Genomic DNA, 19938 nt, shown 5'->3' with positions numbered 1-19938 from the left:
GAAGAGCCTAATGCTGGGAACGATGGCGGGCAAAAGAAGAAGGGGACGGCAGAGAACGAGGTGGCTGGATGGAGTCACCGAAGCAGTCGGCGTGAGCTTCAATGGACTCCAGAGGATGGTAGAGGACAGGAAGGCCTGGAGGAACGTTGTCCATGGAGCCGCGATGGATCAGACATGACTTCGCAACTAACAACAACAAGATAATTTAGAGAAGACCCTACGGCTGGTAAACATTGGGGCGTTTGGCTCCCGAACCCAACCAGTTTGGAGATAAAAAGTCAATTAATAGAGCCAAAGGTGTTTTTCCAAAAGGCAAACTGGACTTTCTTACGGGTTGTTTTTTTTTTCTTCTTCTTCTTTGAAAATGTTTTGCTTCTCATCCAAGGAGCTTCCTCAGTTCCGACGGAACGGAACGTCCATCGGACCCGAAAGGAAGCTTCTCGGGTGCGAAGCGAAACGTCTTTCAAAAACATCTTTTTTTGGGGGGGGGGGGAAAGCACCTTTTGGGACCAGCGTGACCCGGATAGGCCGAGAACCTCCACAGACGCTAATAGAGCCTCCTTGTCCGGAGGCAGTCTACCTTGAAACCGTTGGAAGGCTTATTGTGCAAGGAGTTTTTGTTTTCGGCTCGGTTGGCTTCGTCGCGACTGTAACCAGAAACTGGCCTTGAAGAAATTGTTAAGTCAGCAGCCCGTCTGTGCATCCGGCAAAATTTCACAATTGTCCAAAACGACAGAGAAAAGCCGTGGAGTTCCCTCACCCAAGCCGGGGCCGTTTCTTCCCGGTGTGTGGAAATAGGCCCTTGAGTCATTCGTTTTCAGGCAGGTGGTTCAGATGACGCCGGAAAGGAAGAGAAACGCCAAACAGGCGGTGGGGAAAACAAACAAACAAACCCCAAACACAGAATTGCCGGATTCTTTTTGCCTGTCTTGGACTCATCGGTTCTCCGAGCGCGAGAGCGACGATTCTCTGAGCGTTGCCCCAATTTCCTTCCCTTCCTCATTCTAGGCGTGTTTTCTTTTTTTGTGTTTATGTGGTGCTCTTGCTTCCTGGTTTAAATTTTGTTTGCGCACGATGAAGCCCGGATAAAAGCAATGATGATTTGGAAAAGCTGCTCTTTAGGATTGGGATAAGCGTCTTGGCACTTCTCTGAAGATTTGCTTTGAAGGCCTTCCTTCCGTCCGTCCGTCCGTCCGTCCATCCTTCCTTTTTCTTTCTTTCCTTCCTCCCTCTCCTTCCTCCCTCTTCTTCCTTCCATTCATCCTATCTCTTCCTTCCTTCCTTCTGCCTTCCTTCCTTTCTTTCTTTCAGTCATCTATCCGTCATTCCCTTCCCCCTTCCCCCCTCCCTCCTTCCTATCTTCCGTCTTTCCTTTTTCTTTATTTCCTTCCTCTCTCTCCTTCCTCTCTCTTCTTCCTTCCATTCATCCTCTCTTCCTTCCTTCTTCCTTCCTTCCTTCCAGCCATCTATCCATCATATCCCTTCCCCCCTCCCTCCTTCCTTCCGTCTTTCCTTTTTCTTTCCTTCCTCTCTCTCCTTCCTCCCTCTTCTTCCTTCCATTCATCCTCTCTTCCTTCCTTCTTCCTTCCTTCCTTCCAGCCATCTATCCATCATATTCCTTCCCCCCTCCCTCCCTCCATCCTTCCATCCTTTTTCTTTCTTTCCTTCCTCCCTCTTCTTCCTTCCATCCATCTATCCTATCTCTTCCTTCTTTCCAGTCATCCATCCATTATATCCCTTCCTTCCTTCCTACACTGAAGATGGCATTCAATTTTGTTGTATGAAGTGCAATGACAATAAAGTACTCCTTCCTTCCTCCCTCCCTCCCTCCCTCCCTCCCTCAAAACAAACCTGGATTACTTGCAGCATAAATATAAAACCAGTATACTATCAAAAACAGAGGCTACACCCATGATGGCGAACCTATGGCACCCGTGTCGGAAGTTGCATGCAGAGCCATCTCCCTGGGCACACAAGCCGTCGACTGTTTGCTCTTTCGGGTTCCAGTGTGCCAGCCAGCTGGTCTTCACACACGTGGGAGCTCCGGAAACTGGAAGAGCAGCCACCCGGTGCACATGCGCGCGCCGGGCGACTGGTCTCCTGGTTTCCGGCACGCATGCACGCACGAAGACCAGCTGACCAGCGCATACGCACTCCCGTTTCGGTACTTGGTGCCGAAAAGGTTTGCCAACACTACGCTACGCTATAGCAGTAATGTTCTGCCCCAGCTACGGACCCCAAAGAATACAGCACATACAAAGTCCGTACAAAACTTAAATTTACTAAAATAACTCAGTCTTTTCCAAAACAAAGGCTGTTAATAAACTTTCTTAACAGCCTACAAGAAACCAAAGATAAAGTAATCACAATCTTACCATGGTTGGCAGAAAGCCCAGAAGCAATTTGCAGAGAATCCAGACACGAAGGAGAGTGAACTAAAGTTATTCCCTACAAATTGCTTCAGTCGGCATTCCTCCTTAAATAGGCTAAGGGAGTGGCCAATTAGCCCCAAGCCTTACTCTCGAGGAGACCTCCTCCTGAGGAGCCACTCCTGCCTTTTGGCAGCTCTGTGCGCCCGTGCATCGAGAAGAAGCTCCTCCTCTTCTTCCTCTTCACCCATGGAAGCGTCTGGAGGTTCTGAAGGCCCTGGCTGAATCCCCACCTCTGGCACCACATCTTCTCCAGCCTCCTCATTGTCTGACTTGAGTGCCAGCTGCACAGGTTGCTGGCGCAACACCACACCAGCCTCCTCGCTGTCAGAATCAGCTACAATCCGCACAGGCCACTGACGGGCCACAACAAGTAAACAGGATTGTGACTCTAGTGAACAACACACACAGAGAGGAGAAACGTATACAAACACAACCAGCAACCCGCCGTTGGCCCGCTGGGAGCCACTCCCATCATCAGAAGATCCTCATTCGAGAGGGCAGGTGCCAGAACAGAGAAGACGCATGTTCATGCCAGTTGCCACTTGCACTGCTGCAGTCTGGACCCGTTGAAGCCGTCCGATGGTCTTCAAGGGCAGCCCCAGGTGGAATGTGTTGCAGTAATCAAGTCACGAGGCGATTAAGACGCGAGTGACACGTCTGGATCTAGGAAAAGGAGACAATTGGCACCAGGGGTGGGTTCTACTTACCTTTACTACCAGTTCGCAACGGGAACGCGCGGGTGCGTTCATTTCGCTCACGCGCTTCTGCGCATGCAGAATTGACATCATCAGTTATGACGTCCGGGGCGGGTGGGCGGAGCCTCCCGCCACTTTTACTACTGGTTGTAAAGAACCGGACAGGACTGGGAGCAACCCAGGGGTGAAATGTAAAATTTGTTACTACCGGTTCTGTGGGCGTGGCTTGGTGAGGGGGGTGTAATGTGACTGGGTGGGCGTGGCCAACTTTTTTTTTTTTAACTTTTCAAAGCATTTTTTCTAATGCTTTGAAAAGCCTCTGCCGATCAGGCAACTCAGCTGGGATCGTCAGAGAGGCTTTTTAAAAAATGCCTCTGATGATCAGGCAACTCAGCTGGGATCGTCAGAGACTTTTCAAAGCATTTTTCTTATCACCTCTTCGGCCAAGAGGTTGCAGAAAAAAATGCTTTGAAAAGCCTCTGACGACGCCAGCTGAGCCATGCGATCATCAGAGGCTTTTTTTTTTTACTTTTAAAAGCATTTTTTCGTCAGAAGAGGTTATAGAAAAAATGCTTTTAAAAGTTAAAAAAAAAGCCTCTGATGATCGTGCAGCTGAGCTGGCATCATCAGAGGCTTTTCAAAACATTTTTTTCTGCACGGCATGGGCATGGTGGCGGGGGGGGGGGGCCAGGGATTTTTGCTACCGGTTCTCCGAACCACCCGCCGCCATCGCTACCGGATCGGGCGATCCGGTCCGAACCGGGAGCATTTCTCCCCTGGAGCAACCCACCACTGATTGGCACATGGGATGGCAAACGGACACTATTTGGGTAAGCCGCCCGTGTGCGCGTTGGGCCGCCATATACACGTGTGCAATAAATAATAAATAAAATCCAGAACTGCAGAGCCTCCAGGGTGTGGGAGAGGCGTGGAAAACATCCCGTAAAAATGATACTAAGCGATTTGGAACGCTTGCAAAGCGATCTTGATGTTTGTAAAAGCTGCCATCTCCGTTTTTTTTGTTTGTTTTTTTAATGTTGTGGTTTTTATGGGAAAAACGCAATTAAGGATGATGAAACATTTATTTTCCTCAGCCCTCCCGCTCCTATTTTAATTTTGGAAGCCGCGAGGGGGCAATTAAATTTGTCAGCTTTGGACTGTGCGTGCACCAAGGCTTTTCATTTTAATCACGCTGCCCCTCGAAACACCCGGGGTAGATTTTAATTAGCTGAGCTTCTTTTTTATGGGTGTAACTTCTGTGAGAGCACTCTAAAAAAAAAAGCGCTTTTCCCCCCCCCGAAAATACAATATATTCTATATGTATTGGGAATATTACATGCAACAACGAAAAGAGAGAGGAAAATGGAGTGAAGGGAGTAGGAGAGGAGGGGAGAAAGAGGAAGGGTAGAGAGGGGAAAGGAGAGAGGGGAGGGGAAGAGTAGAAAGGGAAGGAGATAGAAGCAGAGAAGAAGAGAGAGGGAAAATAGAGGGGACAGGAGAAGGAGAGAGAGAAGGAGACAGGAGATGAGGGGAGGAGAGAAGAGAGGGAGGAGAAAGAAGAGGAAAGGAGGGATTGTTGTAAAAATGGGTAAAATATGGTGTACAGGAGAAAAGAAAACGGAGGGACAATTTTGTTTTTTTTTTTTTCTTGAGGTTTATACTATTGAAACTATAACGGAAGATAATACGGATGCTAAAGCACATCGGTTTAGATGTTACTGCATGCTAGTTCATATTGATATGAAAATTAAAATTTTGTGTAAAAGGGAGGAGTAAATAATATGAAATAAGGAAAATGGAATGTAATAATTAGGAATATGTAGATAGGAATATGCGCCATTCACACAATGATATGTATAAATTTTTTAAAAAATAATAACTTGATTTAAAAAAATAAAAAAAAATAAAAAAAGCTTTGCTGGCTCATATAATCAGATTTTTTTTCTCCTCAGAGAGGAAATAAATGATAAATACATCACACTACATTTCTCTCCTGTTTAAATTAGGACTTTTGAATGAGAATTAACAGCAGGTCGTTGGCTCGGAAGCATGCTAATTTATCCTGCGGTGAGCCTCTGAGGTTGTGCAGAGGGCGCTCTATCTCTCTCTCTCCCCTCTCTCTCTCTCCCTCTCTCCCTCTCTCTCCCTCCTTCTCTCACTCACCCCCTCTCCCTTTCCCTCCCTCTCTCTCTCACTACCCCTCCCTCCCTCCCTCTCTCATTCCCTCCAACTGTCTCCCTCTCCCTCCCTCCCTCTCTCATCCCCTCTCCCTTTCCCTCCTTCTCCCTCTCTCAATAAACCTCCCCCTCTCCCTCCCTCTTCCTCCCTCCCTCTCTTTCTCCGTTCCTTTCTCTCTCCCTCCCTCTCATTCCCTCCAACTCTCTCCCCCTCCCTCCCTCTCTCATCCCCTCTCCCTTTCCCTCCTTCTCCCTCTCTCAATACCCCTCCCCCTCTCCCTCCCTCTTCCTCCCTCCCTCTCTTTCTCCGTTCCTTTCTCTCTCCCTCCCTCTCATTCCCTCCAACTCTCTCCCCCTCCCTCCCTCTCATCCCCTCTCCCTTTCCCTCCTCCCTCTCTCAATACCCCTCCCCCTCTCCCTCCCTCTTCCTCCCTCCCTCTCTTTCTCCCTTCCTTTCTCTCTCCCTCCCTCTCATTCCCTCCCACTCTCCCTCTTTCTCCCTCCCTCTCACTCACCCCCTCTCCCTCCCTCTCCCTCTTTACCTCCCTCTCCCTTTCTCTCTCCCTCCCTCCCTCATTCCCTCCACCTCTTTCCCTCCCTCTCCCTCTTTCCCTCCCTCTCCCTCTCTCACTACCCCTCCCTCTGTCTGTCTCCCTCTCCCTCCCTCCCTCTTTCCCTCCCTCTCCCTCTCCCACTCTCACTACCCCTCCCTCTGTCTCCCTCTGTCTCCCTCTCTCTCTGTCTCTCTCCCTCCCTCCCTCCCTCCCTCCCTTCCTTCCATGGAATCAGCCATTGTCACATAGTAAGATTCAAATAAACATTTCTATCTTCGGAGCCGACATTTTAGCTGCAACTAAAAAAAGCTGATGAAATTCCTTCAGAAACCAATTTAGGAACATTGATCTCCAGGCTACAAATCAGGATTTTAAGGTAGTTTAGAAGTAAAAGGAAGGCTGGCTCAAAAGTGTTTTTTAAGAACGCAAGAACTTCGCTGGGTCAGGGGGAAAAAAATTAACCATCTATTAGCAAATCCCAGCATTTTGGGTGAGCAATTGAAGAAGAGAAAGTGAAAGGTGTTTCAATATAGATTTGACTGCAGGAAGGAAGAAATTGGGGGGGGGGGATTTTGGCATAAAAAGAGAGACTTCTGGTTTTTAAGGGCCTGGTGGAATTTTAGGAAGTAAGCATGTTTTTTAAAAAAAAATGGATTCACTTCTGCAGATATTATTATTTACAGAAGATGCGGCTCTGTTTAGGATTTATCTCTCTCTAGCTTTCACGTTTTCCAGATGTGCTCATCTACAGCTGTCCAACTGGTTTATTATTCCTGAATCTTAAGGCACAATGTTGATTTATTGGGCTTTTTTCGGTAGCTTTTTGTGATTCTGGAAATACAAACCAGTGTGATTTGGGCTCTAGGCTTAGATGAAACTGTGCTCTGGATCTGGAATTGTTTTTTTTAAAAATTCTCCTGGTTTAATGTTCCTGCCCAGATGTTTTCATCTTTGCTGGATTTGCAATCTCACGGCATGCATGACTAATTGTGTTACATTTTGTGTGTGTTTTTTTTTTTAAAAAACTGCCTCAGAGCCAGCCGTGGAGAACATGTGACATGTGAAAAATTTATTTTTTTAAAAAAAAATGAATAATATTGGCATTGTTGCTTGCTTGCTCATGTGGGATTAAAGAGACAAACTTCCTGCTTTTTGGTTTTCCAGGAATTCCTCACCACCATAACCGAAATCAGTGGTGAAATCCAATTTTTTTTTACTACCCGGGTCGGTGGGCGTGGCTTGGTGGGGCTTGGTGGGCGTGGTAGGGGAAGGATACTGCAAAATCCCCATTCCCTTCCCACTTCCGGGGGAAGAATACTGCAAAATCTCCATTCCCATCCCACTCTGGGGCCAGCCAGAGGTGGTATTTGCCAGTTCTCCGAACTACTCAAAATTTCCGCTACCGGTTCTCTGAACTGCTCAAAATTTCTTCTACTGGTTCTCTGAACTGCTCAAAATTTCCACTACCAGTTCTCTGAACTACTCAAAATTTCCACTACCGGTTCTCTGAACTGCTCAAAATTTCCGCTACCGGTTCTCCGAACTGCTCAAAAATTCCGCTACCAGTTCTCCAAACTGCTCAAAATTTCTGCTACCGGTTCTCTGAACTGCTCAAAATTTCCGCTACCGATGCTCCGAACTGCTCAAAATTTCTGCTACTGGTTCTCTGAACTGCTCAAAATTTCCGCTGCCGGTTCTCCGAACTGCTCAAAGTTTCCGCTACCGGTTCTCCAGAACCTGTCAGAACCTACTGGATTTCACCCCTGACCAAAATAGTTCATTGAGCTCAGTCAATTCAATTTATTACCATCATAGAACAAATAAAAAGCACTCAATAAATATCCAATGAAACATTCTAGAATAAAATTGGAATTGATCATTCAGCTCATTAGGCTTGAGGTCAATTTTATACACGGCATAAAACAAATTAGGGTTTGTAAGTTTTTTTCCACGTAAAATAAATGTGTGAAATAGTTAGGGCACATTTTTTTTGTTGCTGAGTTTGGAGGAAACTGCTAGGAATGTCGCAGGAATGAATATCTCAGAATAACGCAAATTTGTCATACTGGTATGAAAGCTTCATTCAAGTGTGTATGTGTGTGTGCGTAAGTGAGTGTGTGTTTTTGCACAAACCCTTTCATCAACCTGATGCCCCACCGGATTAACTCAGATCCAAAACTGTTGGTTTGGGCTTTTAAAGAAGCCTTGGTGGTACAGCGGACTAAAGTGCTGTTAAGTAGCACTTAGCTGCCAGCTGCCTGCAATTACTGCGAGTTCGAATCTCACCAGGCTCAAGGTTGACTCAGCCTTCCATCCTTCCGAGGTAGGTAAAATGAGGACCCGGATTGTGGGGGCAATAAACTGACTTTGTATAAAAAAGAACACCGCTTGGGGGGGCCGAAAGCCCTACTAAGCAGGTATGTACAAAAGTATGAAGGCTATTGCTTAACACATTGTAAGCCGCCCTGAGTCTCCGGAGAAGGGCGGCATATAAATTGAACCAATAAATAAAGCTGGTTATTAAGACCAGCTGCCTGCAATTACTGCAGGGTTCGAATCTCGCCAAGGTTCAAGGTTGACTCAGCCTTCCATCCTTTCTAAGGTAGGTAAATTGAGGACCCAGTTGTGGGGGCAATAAGCTGACTTTGTATAAATATACAAAAGGATGAAGGCTATTGCTGAGCACATTGTAAGCCGCCCTGAGTCTTCGGAGAAGGGCGGAATATAAATCAAATTAAAAATAATAATAATAATAATAATAATAATAATAATAATAATAATAATAATAATAATAATAATAAAGGTCTGCAACCTTAAACACTTAAAGAGTGGTTTGGAGCCGTTTCCCACAGAAAAAAAAAACACCGGGAGCCACAAAACCTGGGTGGGTGTGGCCAACTCGATGTCACTCACTTCCACCAGTCACATGACCCTCTAGCCACGCCTACCCAGCCGGTCATTAGGGCAGAGAACCAGTTGTTAAAAAACACTGGGAACCACAAAATCCTTTTGACGTCTCCCTCTCTCTCTCTCCCGCCCCATTCTCTCCCTCTCTCCCCATCTCTCTCTCTGTATCTCTCTATGTCTCTCCCTCTCTCTGTATCTCACTGTCTCTATCCCGGCCACTTCTCCATCACCCGCCATCGCCCTTACCTTCTCAGGCCAGGCAAGGAGTGACTGGGAGGGTGAGGGGCGGGGCCAGCCAGTGGTGGGTTCACCCGACAGGGAGCCACAGCAGAGGGCCCAAAGAGCCTCATGCGGCTCCGGAGCCGCAGGTTGCTGACACCTGTTCTATGTCTATGGAGATTCTCCGTCATCCAGGTCATGATTGTCCCAAAGATGCTTTTTCAAGAGACAAATGGACTTTCTGGTTTTTCCTTTGAAGGCGTTTCGCTTCTCAAACCAAGAAGCTTCATCAGTTCTGACTGGAGGATGGTGGGGAAGGGAAGGATTTATACTCCTTGCAGACAGCTGGTCATTTGTATCCTTTTAGAGAGTCGTTGAGGCCACTTGGAGGTTTATCTGTGACTTCAGGGTCACCTGAGTGGTGCTAATAAGTGTGGAGACTTCTTGGAACTGTTGAAAGGACTTGTGTTGTAGACTGGAGATAGGTGACCCTGAGGACAAACCTCCAAGTGTCCTCAAGGGCTCTCTAAAAGGATGCAAATGACCAGCGGTCTGCAAGGAGTATCAATCCTTCCCTTCCCCACCATCCAGCCAGAGCCGAAGAAGCTTCTTGGAGGAGAAGCGAAACGTCTTCAAAAGGAAAAACAAGAAAAGTCCAGTTGCCGCTTGGAAAAAAAAGCACCTTCGGGCTCCCAACGAATACCCTCGAAACAAAGAAAAGTCGGTTAAAATGGATATTTTTTTAAAAAGTGTTTTGAGCCAATTGTTTCTGTTTTGCTTTTAGGCGATCGTCCTGGTTCACTGGCTGCTGACCTTATGGTGAGTGGACACAGTTGCGCGCGGGAATTTGTGGAAAAGATTGTGGAGAATTCTGCAACGGGTACCTTGGCCACGGCACAGGGATCCCTTCCATAATGTTGCATGTTAAACTACCGTGTTTCCCCAAAAACAAGACATCTCCTGACAGCTTTTTCCTTGTCTTGCCTTTCAAGATCACCTCCCTGCATGTTTTGGAAGGCTTGTTAATAGTCTGATCTCATGGGCCAACAGAGCAGAAAACATCTAAGGATGGCTTTATAAAGCCTTAGTTAAGGCCACATCTGGAATACCGCATCCAGTTGTGGTCACCACCTTACAAATAAGATGTTGAGACTTTGGAAAAGGTGCAGAGAAGAGCAACTAAGATAATCAAAGGCAGTGGTGGGATTCAGCCAGTTCGCACCTATTCGGGAGAACCGGTTGTTAACTTTCTAAGTAGTTCGGAGAACCGGTTCTTGGAAGAAATCTTATTTTTTCCCACTTTACAGGGCTAATCCTGTAAGGAAGGCAGGAAGGAAACATTCTGGTGGTGTTTCTAGCCTAATCTTTATTGCCTTGCTTATAGAAACTGCCTCTCTGGTTAACCCTTATTACATTGTAACAGTAAGGTGAAGCGCCCATCGACGTGAGTGACATTGAGTTGGCCACACCCACAGGGTCACATGACCACCAAGCCACACCTACCAGCTGGTCATTAAGGTAGAGAACCGGTTGTTAAATTATTTGAATCCCACCACTGATCAAAGGCCTGGAGACTAAAACATATGAAGAACGGTTGCAGGAGTTGGGTCTGGCTAGTCTAGAGAAAAGAAGGATTAGGGGTAACATGACAGCGGTATTCCAGTATTTGGGGGGCTGCGACAAAGAGGAGGGGGGCCAATTTATTCTCCAAGGCACCAGAAGGCAGGACAAGAAGCAACGGATGGAAACTAAGCAAGGAGAGAAGCAACCTGGAATTAAGGAGAAGCTTCCTAACAGTGAGGAGAATTAACCGGTGGAACAGCTGGCCACCAGAAGTTGTAGGAGGTTTTTAAGAAGACTCACTAAACAGTAATTTGTCTCAAATTTTATAGGGTCTCCTATTCCAACTCTATTCTGATTATTACCACTTTTAAGTTACATGATTACAGGTAGTCTTTGACTTACGACCACAAGTGAGCCCAACATTTCTGTCGCTATGCGAGACATTTGTTAAATGAATTTTGCTGCCCCATTTTACAACCTTTCTTTCCACCGTTGTTAAGTGAATCTGGCTTCCCCATTGACTTCGCTTGTCAGGTCGCAAACGTTGATCCCACACATACCCATATTTACGCGATCGTCATAAATTTGAGTCAGTTGTCAGTTGTGATCACGCGATCACGGGGGATGCCACAACGGTGTTGGGTGTGAAAAGCAGTCCTAAGTCGGTGCTGTGGTAACTTCCAACGGTCACTAAATGAGCTATTGTAAGTCAAGAACGACCTATATTGCATTTATTATTTGGATTTATATCCTGCCCAGGCCAGTGTTTATAGTGCGGCTCCTACTTTTCCTCACAACAACCCTGTGAGGTAGGTTGGGCATGGCAGAGGGCATGGACCGAACCGTCTTCTCTTTTTCCAGGGGCTGCATGGAGCCCTGGTTACCAGACACATACAGCTGGAGCAACTTCACCGTCCTGGCCCTGGGCGTCTGGGCCATCGCGCAGCGAGACTCGGTGGATGCCATCTTCATGGTTGGTGAATTTTTGTCGGGGTTTTGATTCAGTAGCCAACCGGAAGAAAGGTTAACATGAACGGGGAGACTTGCGGAAGTTGGGGTTAGGCATATAAAGGGGTTAGTCCCACTATATAAGGCCTTGGTAAGACCACACCTGTTGTGGCCCTCCAGCGGCCAGCGGATCTGGCAGCAGATTCGGACAGTGAGGAGGTTGGGGAGGAACGTGGGCCAGTCCTGGAGTCTGGGGGAGGCTCTGATGAGGGCTCTGCATAGGAGGCAGAGAGGGGGCCAGGGCCGTCTAACAGTTATCAGCTGCCTTTGGAGTCAGACATCAGTGAGGCAGTGGAACAGCTGGAGCCTGTTCCCAGTGTGCGCATGCGCAGAGTTGCCAGATGAAGGGAACAGCTAAAGAAGAAGGGGCGACTCAGGAGTAAAGCCACAGGTGGACGATGAAGGGCCCCTCCCAGAGGGAATAAAAGAGGAGCAAAAGGGGAGGGGGAAGCCTACGTCAGAATAACACCTGGAATACTACTTCCAGGTTTGGTCACCACGATATTAAAAAAGGGGCTGAGACTCTACGACAGAGGTGTCAATCTCAAGGCCTGCGGACCAGGTGTGGCCCACGGGGTGTTTAGATCTGGCCCGCAGGGCCACTGCCCTGGAAACAGCAAAGGACCGGCCCGTGGTGCCTCTGCCAGTGAAAACGGAGCTCGGGAGGGCAGCCTTACCGGGCTCCGTTTTTGGCTGCAACGGCCTCCTGCAGCCCTCTGCCAGCAAAAATGACTCCCCGCACTCTCAGAGCTCCGTTTTCGGTGACAGAGGGCTAGCAAAACAGAACTCAGAACCCCAACCAAACAAAAGGAGAAATGTTTCTCCTTTTTTGCATTTGAGCATCCAAGAAAGGGGCAGGAAAGGAGAAAGGGAAAGAGGATAGACAAAGAAGGGAAGATGGGGGGAGAGAGAGAGCTAGGCAGAAAAAAGAAGGAAAGTGGGGAAGGAAGAAGAAAGGAGAAGGAAGAAGGAAGGAAAAAGAAGAAAAGTAAGGGAGGGAGGGAGGATATAATGAGAGGGAAGGTTCGGGAGAACCTCTAGCTAAGATTCTGTGCAGTTCGGAGAGCCCCCAAATCCCACTCCTGGCTGGCCCCGCCTGCCCCGCCCCTCCCAGGAGTCCCCACGCGGCCCGTTTGGATGCAGGTAAGTGCAGGGCACGTGGGGAGGCTTGGGGAGGGTGAAAAACAGGACTACTGGAAGTTCGGAAAGGGTGGAAACGAGCCTGTTTCCGGCATCCAGAGGGCCTCGGGAGCCTGGGGAGTCCATTTGTGCCCTCCTGGAGGCTTGAGGAAAGCTTCCGCAGCCTGGGGAGGACAAAAATGCCCCCCCCCCCGCCGTGGTGCAGATGGCTGACTAGGCCACGCCCACCCAGAACCTGGGTAGGGAACCCCTTGCTAAAATTTTTGAAGCCCACCGCTGGGTCTGAGGGAAGTCCTGCCTTAGCACTTGGCCACCACAGGTGCCCCGGACACAAGTGACGTTGAGCTGGCCACGCCCACCCTGGCCATGCCCCCCCCAGCCCCTCCCCCCCGAAGTCAAAAACAACCCTGATGGTGGCCCTCAATGAAATCGAGTTTGACACCCCTGCTCTAGGAAGAGTGCAAAGAAGAGCAACAAAGAGGATTAGGGGACTGGAGGCTAAAACATACCAATTGTAGGAATTGGGTTTGTCTAGTCCAGGGTTCAGCAACCTGCGGCTCCGGAGTCGCATGCGGCTCTTTGGGCCCTCTGCTGCGGCTCCCTGTCAGGTGATCCCACCACTGGCTGGCCCCACCCCTCGCCCTCCCCTCCCAGTCATTCCTCACCTGGCCTGAGAAGGTAAGGGCGACGGCGGGGGATAGAAAAGCGGCTAGGGCAGAGACAGAGAGATACAGACAGAGTGGGAGAGAGAGAGAGAGACGGAGAGAGGGGGTAGAAGGGGAGGGAGGAGAGATGTCCAAAGAATTTTGTGGTTCCCGGTGTTTTTTAACAACCGGTTCTCTGCCCTAATGACCGGCTGGGTAGGCGTGGCTAGGTGGGGTGTCATGTGACTGGTGGAAGTGAGTGACATCGAGTTGGCCACGCCCACCCAGGTTTTGTGGCTCCCGGTGTTTTTTTTTCTGTGGGAAACGGGTCCAAATGGCTCTTTGAGTATTTAAGGTTGCAGACCCCTGGTATAGTCCAGTGAAGAGAAGGACCAGGGGAGACAAGATAGCAGTCTTCCAATATTTGAGGGGCTCCCCCCCTCAAAAGAAGAGGGGGGGCAACCTATTCTCCAAAGCGCCCAGAAGGCAGGACAAGAAGCAATGGGTGGAAGCTTCTAAAGGAGAAATTTTCCTGGCCATGAGAATAATTAACCCTAATCCTAACCACTTGCCTCTAGAAGTTGTGAATGGAAGTTTTTAAAGAAGAGATTAGACAACCCTTGGGATCGAAATGGGATAGGGCCATGACGGCAAACCTATGGCACGCGTGCCTGAAGTGGCACGCAGAGCCATGCTTCCTGGCACACGCGGCATCGTGCATTCCTCTTCTGGGTTTCTGGCACACGTTCGTGCAATCAGCTTGCCTTTTTGCATGCGGCAGTGGCATAGAAGACCTGGTCTTCCGTTTTCCTGTGTGAGCGTGCGTGCCGGCCAGCTGATCATCGCCTGTGCGTGCGCTCGAGAAACCCGGAAGAGTAGCTGGCTGAAACCGGAAGTTCAGTAGCTGAAACCGGAAGTTCATTTTCGGGCACGCACATCAGTGGTCGGTTTCAAAAATTTTCGCTACTGGTATGGTGGGCATGGCTAGGTGGGGAAGGCATGTGACTGAGTGGGCGTGGCCGACTTGATGTCACTCACACCCTCTCAGTCACATGACACCCCCCACCTAGCCACGCCCACAGAAAAAGGTAGGAAAATTTTTGGAATTTCCACCCCGCCCTCCCTTCGCCAGTCACTCCCGTTTCCCTTCCTTTAGCACCCCTGGCCTTAGCCCCGCTTCCTCCCACACCACCGCCTCTTTGTTTGGGCTGCTTACCTTCCGTGGCGGCTGGTCCAGAGTCTGGAAGGCAAGCTGACTGGAGTTTTCAGTGACCCCCGAGAAATACTGGAGGTCGCGGAAAAAGCTGCTGCCGTCGCCCTCATGTTCTTCTTGCAAGGCAATGGGATGTGCGTGCGTGAAGAACATGGCGACAAACATGGCGGGCAGGGTGAGCGAGCGGCAACCAGGGGAACTGTTCAGGGGCGTGGCCAGCCGCCCATCGCTACCGGTTCGGCAACCTTGGCCAAATTTCTGCCAACGGTTCGCGCGAACCGGTGCAAACCGGCTGAATACCATCTCTGGCACGCATGCACCCTGGGCAGCTCTTCTTCTGGGTTGCGGCCCAGATGTGTGCACGCACGCTTCCTTTTCGGCACTCGGTGCCAAAAAGGTTCACCATCACTGGGATAGGGTCCCCTGCCTGAGCAGGGAGTTGGACTAGAAGACCTCCAAGGTCCCTTCCAACTCTTGTGATTCTGTTCTATTCTGTTGGCGATGCTCTTCGGGTGTGTTTCCTTCTCTAGTTCCTGACCGGCTTGCTGTTGACCATCCTGACCGACATTGTCCACTTCAGCCTCTACTACCAGTTCGTGAAGCTGACCGATACCATGCGCTTCTGCACCGGCATGGCCATTTTTAGCCTCCTCCTCAAGCCTTTGTCCTGTTTCTTCGCCTACCAGATGTACCGAGAACGGGGTGGAGAGTACGCCCTGAACCTAGGTAAGCTGGGGAAAGTCTCGCATCACCAAATCCCGGTCCTCGGCCCGGTCCGGTCTCCGTCAGGAGTGGAGTTTTCATCCCACTTGTTTCTATTTTCCTGCGCAAACTGGGAAATGATCGGTTTCCGTCGTGTGCGCCAAGCCCGTTCTGGGGAGGGGGTGTCTTTTATTTGGTTTCTCTTCCGTTGCAGAGCCGGAGAGCCCACCGGACCGCTGGTTGATCCGGGATAGTAATGTTTCCAACACTTTGCCCCTCCTGCATGGCTTCTGAAGTCAACTTTTCTCTTTAATTTATTGGTTGTTTCCCTTGGATGGTGGCTTGTTGCTTGCGAAGGGCCTCCTCCTCCTCCTCCATTGTTTCCTTTCCTTCTTCTTCTCCTCCTTTATTTCCTTCTCCACTTCTCTTTCATCTTCTCTTTCTCCTTCAGTTTTCCTTCTCCTCCATCTTTTCTTCCTCCTTCATCTTTTCTCCCCATCTTCTTCTCCTCCTTGATCTCCATCTCCTTCTCTTTCTCCATCTTCTCCACCTTCTCTTTCTCCTTCATTTTTCTTCCCCATCTTCTCCTCCTTGTTTTCCTTCTCCATCTCCTTCATCTTCTCCTCCATCTTTTCTTCCTCCTCCATCTTTTCTTTCATCTTGCCTTTCTCCTTCGTCTTTTCCTTCATCTCCTCCTCCATCTCCTTTTCCTCATCCATGCTCTCCTCCACCTTCTCTTTCTCCTTCACCTTTTCTTCCCAATGTATCCTTTTCTTTCCTTCATCTTCTCCTCTACCTTCTCCTTCAACTAGTTCTCCATCTTCTCCTCCACCTTCCCTTTCTCCTTCATCTTCTCCTCCATCTTGTCCTTCTCCCTCTTTTCTTTCATCTTCTCCATCTTCTCCTCCTCCTCCATCTTCTCTTTTCCTCATTCATGTTCTCCTCCATCTTCTCCACTTTCTCTTTCTCCTTCATCTTTTCTCCCCATCTTCTCCTTCTCTTTCTCCTTCATCTCCTTCTCCATCTTCTCCTCCACCTTCCTTTTCTCCTTCATCTTCTCCTCCATCTTGTCTTTCTCCCTTTTCTTTCATCTTCTCCATCTTCTCTTCCTCCTCCATCTTCTCCTCCATCTCCTCTTCCTCACCCATGTTCTCCTTCATGTTCTCCACCATCTTCTCTTCCTCATTCATGTTCTCCTCCATCTTCTCCACCTTCTCTTTCTCCTTCATCTTTTCTCCCCATCTTCTCCTTCTGTTTCTCCTCCATCTTCTCCTCCATCTTCTCTCCCTGCTGTTAGAAACGCCGTAAGTGGAGGCCCAAAGCCCTCTGAACCTCAAGAGTGTCTTCGTGGATGCAGAAGTTTAATCCTCTTCCAAGACGCTAGCTTTTTTCTTCTTCTCTGCTACAAGGGAGCACAACTGGATCTTTATTTAGATACCCATCCCGTAACACGGAGGCTGCAAATGTATAATATTAAAGCAAGATTTTGCAAAGATGTGTGATCAGCTGATTCCAGATCCAAGCATTTACTGTTTCTACACGGGGGAAACCTTGATTTTGCTCAAACGTGAGGAGTTACTAATTGAGGAACAATGATGCAAATTGTCTGTGTGCTCTTTTGCACTGTCTCTCAGAAGACACGAAGACCTGGGCAGGATCAGGCCTCCCTTCCCAACCTCACGCATTATTTCCAGATCCTTAGAAAAATTGTAAACCGGAAGTAGGTCCAGAAACACACTTTCCCTTGCCTCTTTGGTCCATCTAAGCATCAAATTGAACTAAAGATGACCTGGTGGCAATGGGAATGGACTCCAAGTCCCATCATTCTCCACCCCCTTGCCAACAACTGCTGGGCTTTAAGAATCCCATAATATTCAGATGTCTCCCTGTTCAGGCAAGGAGCTGCTTCCGGTTATATTTTTCCTCAGATTCTCCCAAATGGGACCGCTTTATACGGGATAAGAGCTCTGGAGTTTGAAACCAAATTCAGCCTCGGTTTGTGTGTTATTTATTTATTTATTTATTTATTTATTTATTTATTTATTTATTTATTTATTTATTTTATTCTATCTATCTATCTATCTATCTATCTATCTATCTATCTATCTATCTATCTATCTATCTATTGGTTCGATTTATATGCCGCCCTTCTCCGGAGACTCAGGGCGGCTTACAATGCGTTAAGCAATAGCCTTCATACTTTTGTATATACCTGCTTAGTAGGGCTTTCAGCCCCCCTAAGCGGTGTTCTTTTTTTATACAAAGTCAGCTTATTGCCCCCCACAATCCGGGTCCTCATTTTACCTACCTCGGAAGGATGGAAGGCTGAGTCAACCCTGAGCCTGGCGAGATTTGAACTCGCAGTAATTGCAGGCAGCTGGCAGCTAAGTGCTACTTAACAGCACTTTAGTCCGCTGCTCCACCAAGGCTCACGAGTGTCCCAAAGACACAGGGAAATAAGCTTCCTTAAGGTAGACTGCCTCCTGCTTAGGAGGTTTTATTTGCCGCACATCTTTTTGGCTTGGCTGCTGTTGCAATTTACTCCCATGTTTCCAGACTACGTTGAGTCAATTTGATGGTGCAACGGGCTGTAGCTACGAGGCCCTGTTTCCAAATGGGGTTTGGGACGTGCCTTTGAACCGAAGTCAACCCACCCAACGCCATTTGGAGTTGCAAGAACTGTGGGGTACCTAAACAGAGACGGCCAACCAAATACACCTAGCTAAGTTGTTATAGGTCCATGATAGCAAACCTATGGCACGCGTGCCGGAAGTGGCACGCAGAGCCATCTCTCCGGGCATGCGAGCCTTCAGCTGCTGCTCTTCCGGGAGCACCGGAAACCGGAAAAGCAGCAGCCCGGTATGCATGCGCGCGCTGGGAAAATGATCTTCCGGTTTCTGGCGTGCACCAGCTGGTCACACACACATGCGTGCCACAAATCGGAAGACCAAGTAGCCGGTGTGCATGGATGAACTGGAAACCGGAAGAATGTCTTGCCGGTGCGCAGATGCGCACCGGACAACTGCTCTTCCGGTTTTCCGGCACATGCGCGCGCGTGCCAGGGGTGAAATGTAAAATTTGTTACTACCGGTTCTGTGGGCGTGGCTTGGTGGTGGTGGGGTAATGTGACTGGGTGGGCGTGGCTAACTTTTTTTTTTAACTTTTCAAAGCATTTTTTCTAATGCTTTGAAAAGCCTCTGCCGATCAGGCAACTCAGCTGGGATCGTCAGAGACTTTTCAAAGCATTTTTTTTTACCAACCAAGAGGTTGCAGAAAATTTTTTTTTGAAAAGCCTCTGACAATCCCAGCTGAGCCGCGCGATCATCAGAGGCTTTTTTTTTTTTTTTTTACTTTTAAAAGCATTTTTTCGTTGGAAGAAGTTGTAGAAAAAATGCTTTTAAAAGTAAAAAAAAAAAAAAGCCTCTGATGATTGTGCGGCTCAGCTGGGCATGGAGGGGGTGGGCAGGGATTTTTGCTACCGGTTCTACGAACCACCCACCGCCATCGCTACCGGATCAGGCGATCCGGTCCAAACCGGGAGCATTTCACCCCTGGCGCGCGCGCTCCCATTTCAGCACTCGGTGCCAAAAAGCTTCGCCAACACTGGCATAGGTGATGCTGCCAGACACCGATCTGGCCATAAAGCCTCTTCTCCATTTAGTGACGCTGGACTGGGAAGAACTGTGAGGGAAGCGAGGCCTGTCCATTAAAACCTGTTTCCATCTCATCTTTGCAGGTGTCTTCGGCGTCAGCCAGGATACCAGCGCTTACCAGTCTATTGATACGCCAGACCCCCCGCGCCCATACCCCAACGTGGCGAGCAAGGGAGCGCCTCCACCTTCTTACTGACGGGCTTTGGGGGACCCTGAAGAAGCTGGTCACGTCTTCTTTGGAAAGGAAACTGGCCTGTTTTCTCCTGGTCTGCCGTTCTCCGAATGGAGGAGACGCTGGAGAGAAAGTTTTTTTTCCCTGGCCAAAAATTCAGGCAAGGCTCTGTCCGGCTCCGCCTTCCAACCATGAGGAGAATCTTTAAAATGTGAATAGTCGCCATTTTGTTTCATCTCTTGCCTGGGTTGCCGAGTTTCTAAATCAGTGCAAAGGAATCTTGAATGGAGGTGATATTCCACGCTGGCGTTCTTCGCATGGACTTGACAGACCGCCCCCCCCCCCAAAAAAATGTGCGTTTCATCAGGCAAAAAGCACGTGTTTCCGTGGTGTCGTACAGCGTGGCTTGTGGCATCGGTGGCCAACCTGGCCTGGCTGATGTTTCCAGAAGATGGCGGTTGGAGGAGCGGCTGAAAGTCGTAGAGAGAGGCGGTGAACGTTATCGCAAACGTCGCCTCAAATGGCAATTTCTTTTATTCCCATCGATTGCTTTTAAGAGTACCTTCTTCATTTTCTTTTCTCTGGGATTTGATTTTCAGGGAGAATTAAACAAGCTTTTTCTTTTCTTTTTTTTTTAATAAAATGTTTCTCAATCCGTTTTCAAAAAGTCTCCGTGGCTCCGTTTTGTCAGGGTTGAGTTTGCAAAATTTCCCATGGTCCTCCTCACGAAGAAGCCGTTTGGGAGAGAAAAATAAAAAGGAAAAAAAATGCAGTATTGGGGATGGGGGGGGTCTCTTGTACTCCAACTTCCATCTGCCACTGTCAGTAAGACCTGGAACTGCATCAACTAAGAAAAAAA

At 48.6% G+C, this 19938-nt stretch overlaps 1 protein-coding gene across 1 annotated transcript in view; it reads left to right on the top strand.

The window, feature by feature from the left end:
- Nucleotides 1–19737, top strand: part of AGTRAP (angiotensin II receptor associated protein) — a 31592-nt gene extending 11855 nt beyond the window's left edge. Inside the window, exons 2-5 of the mRNA XM_070956082.1 lie at nucleotides 9769–9803; nucleotides 11409–11520; nucleotides 15083–15278; nucleotides 18991–19737. Coding sequence (XP_070812183.1) covers nucleotides 9769–9803; nucleotides 11409–11520; nucleotides 15083–15278; nucleotides 18991–19103 — 456 coding nt within the window. The 3' untranslated portion in view covers nucleotides 19104–19737. The remainder of the gene's footprint in view (nucleotides 1–9768; nucleotides 9804–11408; nucleotides 11521–15082; nucleotides 15279–18990) is intronic.
- The last annotated feature ends 201 nt before the right edge of the window (nucleotides 19738–19938 follow it).

This window comes from Pituophis catenifer, unplaced genomic scaffold, assembly GCF_029215685.1.
Source record: "Pituophis catenifer annectens isolate HBS135680 unplaced genomic scaffold, rPitCat1.0.hap2 SCAF_18, whole genome shotgun sequence".
NCBI classification, from domain to species: domain Eukaryota; kingdom Metazoa; phylum Chordata; class Lepidosauria; order Squamata; family Colubridae; genus Pituophis; species Pituophis catenifer.
Note: the sequence above shows the minus strand (reverse complement) of the source record. Positions and strands in the feature narration are given on the sequence as shown.